Here is a 16,817-nt window from a genome sequence, read left to right as displayed (position 1 = left end):
CGGGCTGGGGATTCGAACCCGCCACCTTAGGTGTACGTGGCTGGCGCCTTAGCCGGTTGAGCTATAGGTGCCGAGCCACGACCATGAGTCTTAAGTGGAATCTTTTGCAGGCAGTAAATCTTACTGTCTGCCACTCTTTTATTCAATTTTCCACATTTCTAGACCAGTGTTTCATACCATCTCACACTTCCAATACCTTCTTCCCACTTTCTGTTAAACCAACTCCAATCAGGCTTTTACCTCCACTATATATACTTTAAAATTTTTCAGTATTTTTCCAACTACTTTGTTGTTCTGGAAAAAATTAACTGTTAAAATAGATTTTTTTTTTTTTTGGAAGGCAGCTATGCTCACCACTATACCACAAACATACTTATTAAGAAATATTTTCCACCTATAAAATATTAATGTACATAAGGTCATAAGGTCAAATAAGGTCATATTTGTAAATAAGGTCATATTTGCTTCACTGAAGGTTTTGCAAATATTTATTAGTATGCTAGGGAATAATTTTTTAAATACTGTGGTGTTCAAAATGCAGCATATAGCAAACTTCACTATCAGATGTGCACAAACATCTTAAATTGTTAGTTAATACCTCATCATCATAAGTATAGAAGTCATCTCTAGGCTTTAAAAAACAAAACCTTCAGTTTAAGAACCATTTTTATCTCCTGTAAAAATTAATAATATCCATAGTAGATCATATTCAAACTTTTAAAGGTTTCTCAGATATTTAACATTGTGGTTTGAGTATAATCATTTAAATGTTTTGACTTTTATTATTTAATTTTATATTTATTTATTTATTTTTTTTTTTTTTGAGACAGCACCTCAAGCTGTGTACCTGGGTAGAATGCTATAGCATCACAGCTCACAGCAACCTCAAACTCTTGGGCTTATGTGATTCTCTTGCCCCAGCCTGCCAAGTAGCTGGGACCATAGGCGCCCGCCACAACGCCCAGCTATTTTTTGGTTGCAGCTGTCATTGTTGTTTGGTGGGCTCGGGCTGGATTTGAACCCGCCAAATCAGGTGTATGTGGCTGGAGCCTTAGCTGCTTGAGCCACAGACACGAAGCCACGTTTTGACTTTAATATGCAGTGAATATCACAACTTCATGAGATGAAAAGATAGGACTATATCTGCTATAATTGTTCTATTTCTGTTGTAGTAATCTAAAGATTCCTCTAAACAGAAGTACTCTAATCAAGGATATAACAAAACGTTAATAGTAAAATAAACAGTTTTACATAAGCACAGACAAGCTTACAGATATGCCCCGTGTAAGAACAACCATTTGTTTTCCCATCACTGGTTAGGAATAGGTTCTTCCTAGAAATCTGGGGAACAAACATATTCTCCAGACCACAGTATTGAGCCTCTTGCAAGAGAGCTAGCGATCATCAGAACGGAGTAAAGAGACAATATACAAAGGATAAAGATTGTACAAGGTCACCCTAGTGAAACTGAGCAGGTGGGGAGTAGAATGGGGTGAAGGTTGGTGATAACAAAACTGGTCTTGGTGCTCTCCTGTTCTTATTGTGGGCCACAGAAGGAACACCTTCCATCAGAGTGCTGGGAGAATCTAGGAGCTAAATCTCTCATTGTTTCCAACGCCAGATATGCCAATTTAAGAATAAATTTCTGGTTCTTCATTTTGTTTTTTGTTTGCTCAGAGGGATGCATGCATTCTGTATCTATTTTAATTGTGTTTATTAGACCTAAAATTCTATAGGATATCAACTGTTTTGTCACCTAAATAATATTTTAACTGCTGTTCTTGTCAATTTATTCAGTTGGTGGAGCTTCATGTTTTTTATGTCCCTGAAGGATCCTGGAACTATAAATTAAATACCATTTCTATAGAAGTTGTTAACAAATTCATTTCAGCTGGATTTATAAGGCAAGTATTTTGTGGTCATGTAACAACGTGCCTGAAACAGAACCCGCCCCCCCCCTTTTTTTTTCCTGCAGAGAAAAATGCTTTCTGGAAATTTAAAAATTCTAAGTGAAAAATACCTTGTCCATGTGACAGATCCATTTCTTAACTTAATGAATACTATCAATAAATAGGGCTATGTGGCAATGAAATCAAACAGTGCTGTAGAAACAGAACCCTGGGCTATAATACTGCCACCCAGAAAATTGTACAACCTCTATATTATGGTTATACACCAAGAAAACTCAGAAGTGATCTGAGATTAAAAACCTGTTGAAGAGCTGTGAATAATCATTAAGCCAATATATCCGCAATGGCCCTTTCTCTGAACAGTTTAAAAATATAAACAAACAACATATGTATATATGTATTATGTGCAGTTATCTATATGCATATTCCTAAAAACACAGAAACACCCATGACTACATACATGCTCTCACCTCCTTTAGGTCTTTACTTAAATATCACTGTCTGTGCAGATATTCTATCACTGTGTTTTATTTTTTTATTTTTTTTGAGACAGAGCCTCAAGCCGTCCCCCTAGGTAGAGAGAGCACTGTGGCATCACAGCTCACAGCAACCTCCAACTCCTGGGCTCAAGCGAGTCTCCTGCCTCAGCCTCCCAAGCAGCTGGGACCACAGGCGCCCGCCACAGCGCCTGGCTATTTTTTGGTTGCAGCATCATTGTTGTTTGGTGAGCCCAGGCTGGATTCAAACCCGCCACCTTAGGTGTATGTGGCTGGGACCTTAGCCCCTTGAGCCACAGGCGCCGAGCCATATCACTGTGTTTTAAATCACAGCTACAGTCCCTTTCTCCCTTCCGTGTTTTATTTTTCTCTGTAGTACTTAGCAGGGTCTTATGAACTATATTTTTTACTTATTTACTTAGTTAATTTTTCTTTCCTACCACTAGATTGTAAAGTCTATGAGGGCAGAGTTTTTGTCTGTTTTGTTGATTGCCACATTATCATCCTTGGAACGATGTTTGATACGTAGGAGGTTTGGTAAATGCTTGCTGACTGAATGAATGAATTGTATTTCTGTATATCTAATATTTCTCATCAGATCCTAGAAAAACAAGAACTCAGAACAATAGCATCAATGATGGCTTTAAATTTTACACACTGAGGAATGAAGTATCTCTAATAAGTAAAGATGTGGAATCCGACAACATTTGGTTATTTGAAAAAATTTTAAGCGCTGGCTACTCTCGCCAAACTTCCAAAATAAATATCTGTGACTAAAGTGTTCTTTAATATATGTATAAAAGTATGTAAATTTCATAACAAGTTTTAACAAAATTTGGAGCTAACTTAGCAAAGTGAACAATTTTTTTCCTTTTCATTACAAAAAGAATATTTATAAACAGTGTTTCTATGCATAATTTTAAAAGGCAGACTTGTTTTTTTGTTTGTTTGTTTGTTTTTGCAGTTTTTGGCCAGGGCTGGGTTTGAACCCACCACCTCTGGCATATGGCGCCAGTGCCCTACTCCTTTGAGCCACAGGCACTGCCCAGACTTTTTTTTTTTTTTTTTTTTTGAGACAGTCTCACTCTGTTGCCCATGGCTGAGCCATGGTATTAGCCTAGCTCACAGCAACCTCAAACTCCTGGGTTCAAGCAATTCTCCTGGCTCAGCCTTCTAAGTAGCTAGGACTACGGCACATGCCACAATGCTTGACTAATTTTTTGATTTTTAGTAGAGACGTCTCAGTCTTACCCAGGCTGGTCTCAAACTCCTGAGTTGGAGTAATCCTGTCTCAGCCTCCCCGTAGAGTTCTAGGATTACAGGTATAAGCCACCACACTCAGTCAAAAGGCAGACTTTTAAACACTTATTTTAAAAGATATTTAAGAAAGACCTACCAGGGGCCAGGCAGTGTAGAAGCATCTCAGGCTGTATCAGACATAATAAACCAATATTTACGTTTGAGCTAACTAAAGTTGCTGAATCATTAGTAGATGCAATATCTAATTAATTTTGCATTATAAAGCAATTTCACGATATTTCAGAGTATCTCCTCATCTTACTTTGCAAGCCTTGAGGGAACGTCTGGGTGAGTTCCTTGGTGAAGATGCTGTTGCAGAAAAATTTTTATTTCTGAAATGCATCGGAAATAATTTAGCTGTGGTAAGTTTTCTTCATCTTTGTCTTCTGATTAAGGAAAGCCATTCCTTATGAAATCGTGTTTCTCACATGTTTATTAACTCAAGTTTTCTTAAAATACTAAGAGATATGTAATCTCAATCATAATGAAATAAGTGCACAGACCAAGAAGGAAGGAGCTGACGGGCGTATTTTCAGCAATAAAAGGATGGGGGCTTTTTTGGATGTGAATTTTCTTGAGAAGAAAAGGAAAACAGATTTAAAATGTGATTATAAAAGTAATATATTTTTTCAATTTAAATGACAGTTTTTAAAAGTGCTTTAAGTAAGTGCTTGTGTTCTGGAGAAAAATGGAGCTCTTATTGCTTGGGCCACAACTAGCCTCACTTAGTGTATAAATGATAATTTGGCTCAACTTTTTCTTTCTTTTTTTTTTTTTTTTGGCGTCAGCTATTACCTACTGAACTCTCCTATGTGTAGTTTCTATGCGTGTCAGGATAATCTAAGAGTGGAGAGAATTCCTAGCTGGAATTCCCAATCTAACAAGCCATCAGATCTCAGAGTTTCTAGTTTCTCATATCTTCTATCAAGATGTTGTATATTTGAACTCTTTAAAATTCAGTATATTCTTACAGCACTCTAGTTAGCATATTGTCGTTATTATATATCAATTTATGTGATTATTGTTTAATATCTTTTTTATTCCTTGTGGGTAGGGACTTTAATTAATTCCATTATATAATATCTGTAACTGGTGCCTGACTGTGCTTTGCACTTAGAGGTTTTTTACTTTTTTGTTCTTTTTTTGAAACAAGAGTTTCACTATGTCACCCTTGGTAGAGTGCTATGGTGTCACAGCTCACAGCAATCTCAAACTCTTGGGCTTAAGTGATTCTCTTGCCTCAGCCTCCCAAGTAGCTGGGACTACAGGTGCCCACCACAATGCCCAGCTTTTGTTGTTGTTGTTGTTATTGTTGTCATTGGTTAGCAGGCCCTGGCCAGGTTCAAACCCACCAGCCCCAGTGCATGTGGCCAGTGCCCTAAACACTGAACCACGGGTGCCCACCGAGCCCACTTAGAGGTATTTAAATGTTTATTGAGCAAATTAAATAATGAAGAAATAAGAATATTCCCTCAAAGTGCTACCATAATTTGCTATGTGGGAATCTTGGGATCAATAGCTAAATGTGAAGAAGTGTTTGTTATTAGGATTCTAGTTAGCATGCCAGAACACTAATTCACTGATCATTCAGTTAATTTTCTTCAAATAGGGAAGAAAATAAACGACTCTCGTGTCGATTTACAAAATATCAATCTCTGAATCTCAGATTGGCAGGGACCTATTTTACTATTTTCAACAAATATTTATTGATGTTTTTCTATCTATAAAACTAGGAAAAAGAATTGGATATGGATCCTGTTCTTAAAAGTGTTCAGTGTAGTGGTGAAGATAAAATATATAAAATAAATAAATAAAATGTTATATTTTGTATATTCAGATGAAAAAGCGATTCGTTCCAGCAAGGGAAGAAGGAAGAAGTTACATTCACTTTTGATCTTGAAAGATCAATAGTCGCTCTCCCAAGGATGAAGGGTGGGAGAATCTTTCTGAGCAGAGAAAACAGAATGAGCATAGAAGTAGAAAAGCAAGCAACTAACACAGAAAAAGCCATTAATTTGGAACATTGACTACACGAGAGGGAATAGTGGGAACTATAAAGTCACAAAGTAGTTTGTTGAAGGTCTTGATTAGTAATTGGGATTTTTTCTGAAGACAAGGAGGTTTTGAGCAAAAGGGTGACATGACTAACGCCTTCAGTAAAATTACCTGGGCCTGTTTGAGAAGGTTGGGTTGATGTGGGAAGAGACTGGAGGCTAGGAGTCCAGCTAGAAGGCTCCTACCGTAGTACAGGAAAGAGATAAGGAAGGCCTAGCAGCGGTTCTCAACTTGTGGGTCGCGACCCCTTTTTAACAAGGAAAATACATTGCGGCATTAGGAAGGTTGAGAACCACTGGAAGGCATAGTGAGAGCACCCGTAGTGAGAGTCAGATGGGATTAGGCTGGGGCCGAGGCAGCACCGCTGGTCTGGTTGGTTTCGCGCCTACGTGACCTTCTCCTGTCTTCCATTCTTGTTTTGTAAATTTAGCTTCACCTAAAAATCTGTATCTTGGGTAGTTTAGGACAACTGATTTCGGAGATTAACTTTTGAATTGGAAATGTTTTATGGGTCATGAGTTATGCTATTGTTGTTTATTATCGGTTAAGGTAAGGGTTAATATGGTCTTTGCTTTGAAGTTCTATGTATAAAACTGTGGTTGTGGAAATGGAAGGGCAGGACAGACTTGGAGAACTTACTCTCGGTGATGTCCAGATTGCTGGCGCCCTAACAATGAAGCTTGTTGGACCTGACGCCCATCTCTGCATGGGGCTGACAGTGACAGGCAGCTAGACCCGCTGTGTCTGGTCACATAGGCTGCCTCTTAGGTTTTATCTGTTACCATTTTCTTCTTAGTCTTATGCTTCAGCGACAAAAATCTTTCTTTGGGCTTCAAATATGGCAAACTCATTTCTGATTTTAGTCCTTACGCTTGCCGGAAAATCATTCTCCCCTGATTTTCAGATAGCTGGCTGCTGCTTTTCATAACTCGAGTCTCAGCTCAAGTATTATCTTTTCAAAAAGGCCTTCCCTCACTACCTAGTTTTAGATTTTCTTTCTATAAGTGACTTTCTTCTGCCCTGTTATTACATCGCTGTTTTATTTTAATAAACATATATCATAATCCCTAAGTCACTTTTAGTCATTTAATATCTGCTCTCCCTGGTAGAGAATATTAGTGCCATGGGAACAGGAACTTTGCCTTATTTGTCATTGTATCTCTCCCATGGAGAGCTGCCTGACACATAGTATGCCCTCAGTATTCGTTAAATAAATAACAACAAATGAATTCTATGGATTGAATATGTAGGACGTAGGCTCAGCGCCTGTAGCACAATGGTTACGGCACCAGCCACATGCACTGAGGCTGGCAGGTTCGAACCTGGCCCAGGCCAGCTAAACAACAACGACAACTACAACAACAAAAATAACAATAACAACAACAAAAATAGTGAGCACCTATAGACCCAGCTACTCCAGAGGCAAGAGAATCTCTTGAGCCCAAGAGTTTGAGGTGCTGTGAGCATGACCCCAGGGCACTCTACCCAAGGTGACATAGTGAGACTCTGTCTCAAAAAAAAAAAAAAAAGAATATGTAGGACATAAAGTTTAGCAGTATGGACCATGGGATCAGATTACCTAGTTTTGAGTCTCGACTTGGATACTTCATACTTCACAGTCTTGGGCAGGTGACTTAGCTTTCGTTTGCCTCAATCCCCTTGTCTGTAAACTATGGATATCAATGATTAACGTAAGAAGTTTCAAGGATTGAGCTAACACATATAAGGCACATAGAGTAGTAATTGGCTCCGAGTGAGTCCATGGAAGTGATAACCATAATTATTATTATTAAATGACATAAAATTTCTATTATGTTTGGTTTAGTGAATAAAAATAGGATTATACCCTACATTCTGTGGAATCTAGCCATAGTTACTAGCTTTTAATTTTGATTTACGTGTCACAAATAACATGTCTTCTGCCAAAAAAGGGGGGAGGCAAAAATTGATAAATGTTGTCAAGGCTTTAATTTCTTCTCCCTCCTTTGCTTCCAGGTGAAAGAAAAGCAGGAATCAGAACTGAAACTCAAGTCATTTGCTCCTCCATACGTACGTCATGGGACATGTTAAACTCAGGCCAATTTCTTGGTTTATGCTTCTTTCATGACCAACTCATGTTTTAAATTTCCTCTGTTGTAGGCTCTTCAACCAGAATTATATTTACTTCCTGTAATGGACCACTTAGGAAATGTTTATTCAGCATCATCGACCATTACCTTAGATGAGCGGCAGATTAATAATGGTGTGACGGAGGCTGACGAAACAGTCCAGAGACCCGTTAGCATCTCTTTGTCAAGAGAGGAACCTGGAAGATATTCTACTTTGTTAGAAAACACTTTGAAAGAGCTTCTTAACAAGACTCAGGAAGAAGGTGATTTCACCTGGAACGGGGGAACACAAAAACGCGATTAACAGTACATTTTAGCCATCAAGCCTGTGAACCAATTCCGGGCAAACCTAGCCTTCCCAATATAGGCAGTGTACAGGTAAAAAGGAACGCTGCTCTTCAACCTAGGGATTTAAAAAAAATAAGAATTTTGCCAGTGTAACAAAATAGTTACAGGGCTTAGATAAACTCTACCACCTTTACTTTTTAAAAAATAAAATCGTTTCAGATAAAATTCAGCCCGCGGGGAAAGAGAAAGGAAGGATTACTTCATAAAACGTTGGTATTATTCAGAGGACAGAGGGATCAGGAAAACAGTATCAAACCAAAGTCAAAACAAGTTTAATGTTGGGGGACATATATATTTTAAAGAATTTAAATTTTTTTAATCTGGTCATACCTATCCACGTCCTAATAACTTGATTCTTAAAAAGTGGCAGATAATTAAAAATGCTCAAATCAAAATTAAACTTAGATAAAGAAAACTGTCTACACTCTTAGGAATCAATAGAAAAAAAAAATCAGTCAAACTTTTTTACCCTCTTACATAAGGAAATAAACCATGAGGGACAAAGCACATTTACCAAGAATTTATGAATTAAATTAACCCTCAGAAACTAACAGTAACATTTATTATAGCTATAGAATATATGAACTCTTAACCAGTTACACTTCTTGCATTCCAAACTTAGCACTTTCTTTAATCTTAGAAGTATTTAATATTTACAATTTATTACTTGATTCTAGTGAGATTCTTAGTGAGAGTCTGTATCTTCTTTACCTGGACATACCTCTGCTTTCCACTCATCAAGATCACTAACGGATAGGAAAGAGCACCTAGGAAACACAAATTCAGCGTGGACTCTGCGTATTCCTGAACAGGGCAAGGTCAAGTGGCTAATGAAGTGTGCGTAGTGTCCCATTTCACTCCTTGGGCTATTTGTGCTATTTAGTTGAACTCCCCAAAAAGAAACTTTCATGGGGGGTTTTAATTTTGTGATGATTGTTCTCAAATTCATCAGAGTTGATTTTGCAAGGCAATTTGGTGAACCAAGTATTAATACAAAAAGATAATGGCAAAGTTGATGAAAAACAATATAGCACAGGTTCAAAAAGCTGAGAGAACCTCAGTGAGGATTTTATGCTGTGTACATAATAATCATACTGTTGAAAACCTGAGTTAAAATCTTAAATACAGTGGAGAGAAAAAGGAACAACAATAATAGACTTCTCATCAGAAAGTATGCAAAACAGATGACCATTCAGAGATATCTTTAAATATCAAAAGTCAAGAAAAAAACAACAAACAAAACCTGACAATCAAGAATGTTAAAACAGCCAGCTGTTGTGCCGGTGCCTGTAGTCCCAGCTACTTGGGAGGCTGAGGCAAGAGAATCACTTAAGCCCAAGAGTTGGAGGTTGCTGTGAGCTGTGATGCTACAGCACTCTACTGAGGGCGACAAAGTGAGACTGTGTCTCAAAAAAAAGAAAGAATGTTTTACCCAGTGAAAATATTTCAGAAATGAAGACAAATTAAAGACTTTTTTGTTTCTGTGGAAACATAGTTTTTAATGTTGGCTTTTTGGGGTTTTCTTTTGCAGTTTTTGGCTGGGGCTGGGTTTGAACCCGCCACTCCCGTATACGGGGCTGGCGCCCTACTCCTTGAGCCACAGGGTCCACCTCTCATAGTTTTTAAATGTTATTAATTCTTTGGTGCTTTACTCCAAAAAAAAAAATGGTTAAAATGGTTAAATGAGAAGCCAGTCTATGCTCATTTTCTTCTCCTGGTTCAGGTAGGAGCACTCCTTTGGCTTTCTGCATCATAAGCAGAAGTAGAACTGCACTTCTTAGATTTTAATGTAGACAGATTTATTGGTACTTTCTTTTATAGTCAGTGTTATTTATATCTTCTTTAAAAAATACGTCTTATGCCCCAAGGTCGTGAAAATTAAGTCCTGTAATTTTTGCAAATGTTAAGTCCTGTATCTTGCAAATGTTTTATGGTTTGCTTCAATGTTTTACGGTATGCAAACATTTTATGGTTTGGTTCATGAATCTACTAGGAATTAATTTTTATGTGTGTTACGAGATTGGGTACCTCCGTTTTTCCCTTATGTATATTACAGTTTATTGATGATAGTTGTAAGTTTCTTAAAATGGCAAAGTTTGTCTAATAGGGCACAAGAATGCAAAATATATGACTTTAACTCTGAGATATTACCAATCTTTAAAAGTTTTGCTAGTTTGATAAGAAAAAATGTGCTCTGTTTCTCTTTTTTAGCTATTTCTTTGACTCCTGGTATGGTTGAATATCTTTTAATATATTTGTTGGCTAGTTACATATATTTATGACTGGTTTATTTTTGTCCTTTGCCTATTTTCTGTTGAAATGTTCATCCTACGTTTGATTTATAAAAGTTCTTTTCATATGTTACAAACATTTTCCCAGTTTGTAGATTAATATTGTTTTTGATTATTTTCAAAAACATTTTAGTTTTTATGTAACCAAAGCTGCACATTTTTTCTTTATGATTTCTGGCATGTATGTCATATTTAGAAAGGGCTTTGCCATTCTAGCTTCACAGAAAATATAGATGAATATTTGATGGATTAGTTGAATTTTTAATTTTTAACTTTTCATTATTTAAATCTTTTGAATATGTTTGCTATAAAGAGGTAACATAAATTTGTTTCTTCCAAATGCATGTCCAGTTGTCCTTTCTTCCTCACTGATTTCAAGTGACATCTTTACCACACACTAAATTCCCACATACACGTGACAACTTTTAGACTCTCTACGCTGTCCCATTTGTCCATCTTGTAAACCACTACTGACATATTTTATTTGCTGTTAATTTAATATTATTTATCTGTCTGGCAGGGCAATTTCCTATTCAGTATTACTATTTATTGTGATAAATAATTGGATAATAGATGTGAAAATTCTTTTTAATGTGTGAATGCACAAATTAAGTGATTTTTTACATAGTCTTGGCTTGAACTGAATTGGATTATTGCTCTCCCCATTCATTGACTCTATGGTTTATTTGTCATTTTGTTAGAAACCAGCCCAGCTTTTTATTTTTATTTATCTTGTTTTTTTGGAGACAGTGTCTTACTCAGAGTGCCATGGGGTCACCCTAGCTCATAGCAACCTCAAACACCTGGGTTCAAGCAATCTTGGCCCCAGCCTCCCAAGTAGCTAGGACTATGGGACTATCGGCATGCAGTTCAGCTTTTTAAAATTTAGTTTTCTTAAATATGATAAACTCTTTGAAGATAAGAATATGTTGCTATACACTTAGAATCAAACACAGAGGCCTTAGATCCTAGTTCTGAACAAATATTGAAAAGTAGTAACTGTCTTCATGTATCTCTGTGAGTCAATAATGTGTAATAATCATCCACTATTTTCGTAGGTTATAGCTGCAATAGCACAAAAATAATAATAGATGCTATCCTTTCTTTGCTGAAATTTCTCTCTCTCTACTGTACAGATGGTTCACAGTTTGGAACTTAGTTCCAAAGTCATTGCTCCTTTTTCTGTGAATTTGTATTTTATATCTATTTCTCAAAACATTGTGTTATGATTTTTTAAAGTACATAGAGCTGCATTCTCCTTGTTGGTGAGTTTCATAGGTACTGCATGGTACAGTGTATCGTTGCTCTAAGCTGTTGGTAGGAATAACAGGTATGTGTCCTGTATCCCTATCAAAATGTAACTCAGAATCTCCTGAGTTCTGTGTTATTTCTTTTTGGGGTTGGGTAGGTGGAATAGTATTTTAAATAGCTGGCATATCCATTTTTTTTTGTTCATGTTTCAGTTAAGTAGATCTTTTAAGACAGTGTCTCACTTTGTCACCCCTTGATTATAAGTGATTCTTTTTTTAAGACAGAGTTTTACTTTCTTGCCCTGGGTAGAGTGCTGTGGCATCATAGCTCACAGCAACCTCAAACTCTTGAGCTTAAGAGATTCTCTTGCCTCAGCTTCCCAAGTAGCTGGGACTATAAGCACCCACCACTATGCCCAGCTTTTTGTTGTTGTTGTTGTAGTTGTCATTGTTGTTTGGCAGACCCCAGGCCAGGTTCAAACCTGCCAGTCCTGGTGTATGTGGCCGGTGCCCTTGCCACTTAGTGATAGGCACCAAGCCAGGTAAGTCTTTTAAAAAAGCCCTATTTGTTATCCATAAATGACTATTTTAGGGTCAGCTGGGAAATAAATGGTAGCAGCCACACTAAAACTAATATGGGCTTCAGGTGGTCAAAGATTCTGACAACTCTTGTGAAATGACTTCAGATATTAATTTGAGTCACTTTTTTCCCTAAAGGATAACAAATTGATCCCCCCAGGGGAAAACCCATCTGCACTGACACTGCCGGGTTCATGGATCTTTGCTGGCGTGTAGATCATGTAGAGCGTCAGTGTTGATATTTTGAAGACAGATTGTGCAGTTTTGGAGAAATCATGTTGAAATGAAAGGAGATTTGATAAATGAGAACGTATTTGTATTGAAATAACAAATGACCTGTTGTGCCTTGTATTTATGCCAGCATTTTCGAGAAAGCTCTCTCAGAGCAAAAGATTTGGCAAAACATTTTGAAAGACAGTTAAATTTGAGGAAGACCCAACTTGCCCGCTCTTGCAGCCTCAGTTGTACTCAGAGCCAAGAGAAACCCCGCAGTAGGAGACTGTGTATGTGGGGGTCGTGTCGCTTCTTACTGTTGCTCGGTTCCATGTTGCCCAAACTGAATTAACCAAAGATTTTTTTTTTTTCACATAAACTAAGAATTCACGAAATTCACCCTGGGAATTGTCACCTTATAATCTGTATAGTAAAGGTCCTGGGGATTCTGAAACATAGGACAAGATTATAGTATATACATATAAAAACAAAATTTTATTTTGGTGTTTTCTTAATATTCTGAACTCTAATTGCCACGGATGACCGTCACCATCAGCTGAGGAAAAAGCCACTCCAAAAGAAAGCAAGGTTGCAAAAACTCAAATCGGAAATTCTGACTTATCGGGATCATTGGAAGATTCAGATAATGATTACTTTAACTACAGAAAAAGGTAATTAGTAAGGAGCCTAATCCCACATGTTATAGTCTAGCAGGTGTCCTCAAACTACGGCCCGCTGGCCACGTGCAACTGGCCTAGGACATTTAGCCGGCCCGCTGGGTGTTTTTGCCGCCGCTGCCTGTCCTGCTTAGTAGCCGTCCTGTCCCGGGGCCCGCAGTCCAGCCCTCCAATGGTCTGAGGGACAGTGAACTGGCCCCCTTTTTAAAAAGTTTGAGGACTCCTGGAAAGCATAAGAAAAAGAGCGAGATGTCCAGAGGACTGCTGTAAGGACTTCCTCTTAGAACGAAGATATGAGTGAAATTCCTGATACTCTTAACTAAAATGACCTTGATTCAGATCTTTACTGTTTCATAATAACATTCCAATACAGTGAGGGATAATTTATAACTTAAACTATTTCTCTTGTAATCCTTTTGTCACTGCTGGCAACCTGATGGCAGAAAAATTTCTTTATTTGCCTTTGTTAAAACTAATTCTTCTGCCTCTCTTTGGTTCTTGGTTATAGATGAACTCATTAATACGTTTACGTTTCACATTGGTATAATTTTATTGAAAATTTAGTACTTAGGTAAGATTTTTGCATATAGTCTTTTGAAATGAAGACAAAGGCTTTTGTAAACAATTATTCACAAAACAACTATGAACAAAATATGATTCTAAAATTTCCAGTTATTTTATCTTATGTAGACACTGGACTAGGATTTGACTTTAGCTATAATGTAATGAAATACAACTCTATTACTCATATTAAATGTATTTTATGTTGACCGTTAATGAGTTTGAAAGTAAATACGAAAATTAATCTTGGGCTGGCTTTTAAAATTTTTAATGTTATATTTGTTTTTAAAGAACATTAAATAAGGCTTGGCGCCTGTAGCTCAGTGGCTAGTGCGCCAGCCACATACACCAGAGCTGGCGGGTTCGAATGCAGCCTGGGCCTGCCAAACAATGACAACTACAACCAAAAATAGCTGGGTGTTGTGCCAGGTGCCTGTAGAGAATCGCTTAAGCCCAAGAGTTGGAGGTAGCTATGAGTTGTGATACCCTGGCACTCTACCGTGGGTGACAAAGTGAGACTCTGTCTCAAACAAGCAAATACAAAAAGAACATTAAATAAAACATGTAAAATAAGAAAGCTAATATTCATGGAATCATGTTTTAATGACTTTCAAATCTCTCATTTCATTTAAGTGAGCTCCCTTGCAAAACTGAAGAAGATGCAGCCGTCAGCAGAAGACAGGACTATCAGGTGTGATTTTAAAATTTGTGTTTTCAACTGCACAAATTTAAAACGTAGGTATTGCAACATAGCATTTATACTGAAATTGAAATGACAATGCAAATTAAAATGGGCCTGTTTTCTTGTAAGATACTTCTGTTACCTAATTGTCAGTAGTCCAAGTTTCGCTTCTGCTTTTGTGAGTGGGGAAATAAGATGCACAAACGAGAGGGAGAGAAAAGTTATATGCCAACACCTTTTTGGATTATCTTCTCAAATCTTAGTACCAGTTTTAAGGTACATTAACCTTCACTTAACTGGCAGCTTTAAGAGCTTGTCCGTAATTTAATATGTTTATACTTGTATTTGGTCACCTCAGATCCTTAGAACAGATTTATATAGTATATTGAGAATTAAAGCACCGTACGAATGGTTATTATGTTATCAGTTACCAGCTTTGTGGTCTTGGATATGTTACCTAATTCTGAAATTGCAGTGGTTTAAAGGAGCTAATGCACACTCTTTAAATCACCAGTTTATTCTCAAGATATGATAGACTGGTAGAATTTTGCAAATATTTGCAGGATGAATTTACGATAGTCTTAGGATGACAACGATTCTAGTTTGAATAATAGCTAACAGTGAATATCAACTGTCAGGCTCTATTCTAAGTATTTTTCATGTACTCTGTCACTTAATCCTCATGTTTATCTTCCCCATTTTACAGATGCAAAAACTGAGGCACAGAGAGGGTCAATACTTTGGCTGGGTCATTCATATGTTTAATAAGTAATAGGGCTGGTGTTAGGCTCTAAGTGGTCTGGACCAGCTCTACAGTTCATGTTCTTAACCACTTTATTTATTTATTTATTAATTCATTTTGGAGACAGAGTCGCAAGCTGTCATCCTGGGTAGAGTGCCATGGTGTCATATCTCACAGTAACCTCCAACTTGGGCTCAAGAGATCCTCTTGCCTCAGTTTTTCTATTTTTGGTAGAGACGGGGGTCTTACTTTTGCTCAGGCTGGTCTCAAACTTGTGAGACCAAGCAACCTGCCTGCCTTGGCCTCTCAGGGTCCTAGGATTACAGACACCTGGCCATTCTTAGCCACTTCAGTAACTACCTATCTAAATAATAGTAATGATATGGTAACAACCAGTTAAACGGCATCTATTGAGCTAATCACTGTTCTAAGTGCTCATTTAATTCAACAGCTCTTTGAGGAGTTACTATTATCCTTATTCACAGGTGAGGACACTAAAACACAGAAGGTAATATTAACTTTTCTGTGGTACAAGTCTTTCACACGTGGTAAAACCCTGACCACAGTTAAACCACAAACCTCAAATGAGTCTTTAATTCTGCAAGTATACCTTATTTTCCTGGTCCATTACTACTCTTCTAGACAACTGTCTGACCTTCTCCTCAAACCATCAATAGCTCCTTTCTCGTGCACTTTCGGTGCAATTTTTCTTTGTGAAATAGAGGCAGTTTCAAGAAAACCACGACATCTCAGAGGTGTACTATATAGTGAGGTTAGGTTTGAAGTCCAGTTTTTTCCTCAAATGTTTAGTTTCCACACCATTTATTTAAGATTTTATTTTTCCTGTGTATTACTAAAGAATCAGTTGACTCCATAGGTAGAGAACAGTTTCGAATCTCCTTTTTCTTCTTGGTGATGTTTTTCTTAATCCTTGGGCCCGTACTACACCATCTTCATTACTGAGGATTAGTGTTACTGCTTCTTGTTGTCAGATAACATCAGACTTCCAACTTGATTAATTTGTTCTTCAAGATTGTTTTGACTATTCTAAATTCTTTGTGTTTTCATATAAGTTTTAGAATCAACTTGTCAATTTCTCAACAAAAGATGATTAGAATTTTGATTAGAATCACCTTAAATCTGTTGATCAATTTGGGACGAAATTGATACCATAACTGCACCGACTCTTCCAATTTGTGAAAACTCTCTCTGCTGAGGTTGTTAGGTTCCCAGCAGGGTTTGTGGTTTTAGGATCGTGCTTTTACACATCTTTTGTTACCTTTATTTCCATGTATTTGGTATTTTTGAAGCTTCGGTACATAGTATTTTAATATTTGTATTTTCTGATTGTCGCTAATTTGTAGAAATATAATTTATTTTTTTAATGACTTGCATCCCAAAAGGTATATGTTTAATTTTTATACATTGAACTTGTCCCTTCAGATTTTGCTAAATTTTATTCTATGAGGTTGTTTCATAGATTCCTTAGGACTTTCCATATATATATAAAATCATGTCATCTGTGAATAATAATAGTTTTACCCTTTCTTTTCTTTTTCTTTTCTTTTCTTTCTTTCTTTCTTTCTTTTTTTTTTTTTTTTTTTT

At 37.0% G+C, this 16,817-nt stretch overlaps 1 protein-coding gene across 1 annotated transcript in view; it reads left to right on the top strand.

Moving 5' to 3' along the window:
* Window positions 1–16,817, top strand: part of SPATA1 (spermatogenesis associated 1) — a 39,606-nt gene that overhangs the window by 6,218 nt on the left and 16,571 nt on the right. The window contains exons 3-8 of the mRNA XM_003784195.3: window positions 1,798–1,904; window positions 3,951–4,068; window positions 7,757–7,810; window positions 7,901–8,132; window positions 13,107–13,221; window positions 14,422–14,479. Coding sequence (XP_003784243.3) covers window positions 1,798–1,904; window positions 3,951–4,068; window positions 7,757–7,810; window positions 7,901–8,132; window positions 13,107–13,221; window positions 14,422–14,479 — 684 coding nt within the window. The remainder of the gene's footprint in view (window positions 1–1,797; window positions 1,905–3,950; window positions 4,069–7,756; window positions 7,811–7,900; window positions 8,133–13,106; window positions 13,222–14,421; window positions 14,480–16,817) is intronic.

This window comes from Otolemur garnettii, unplaced genomic scaffold (assembly GCF_000181295.1).
Source record: "Otolemur garnettii isolate 467f Iridium unplaced genomic scaffold, OtoGar3 scaffold00010, whole genome shotgun sequence".
NCBI classification, from domain to species: domain Eukaryota; kingdom Metazoa; phylum Chordata; class Mammalia; order Primates; family Galagidae; genus Otolemur; species Otolemur garnettii.
This window is presented reverse-complemented; position numbering and strand designations above follow the sequence as displayed.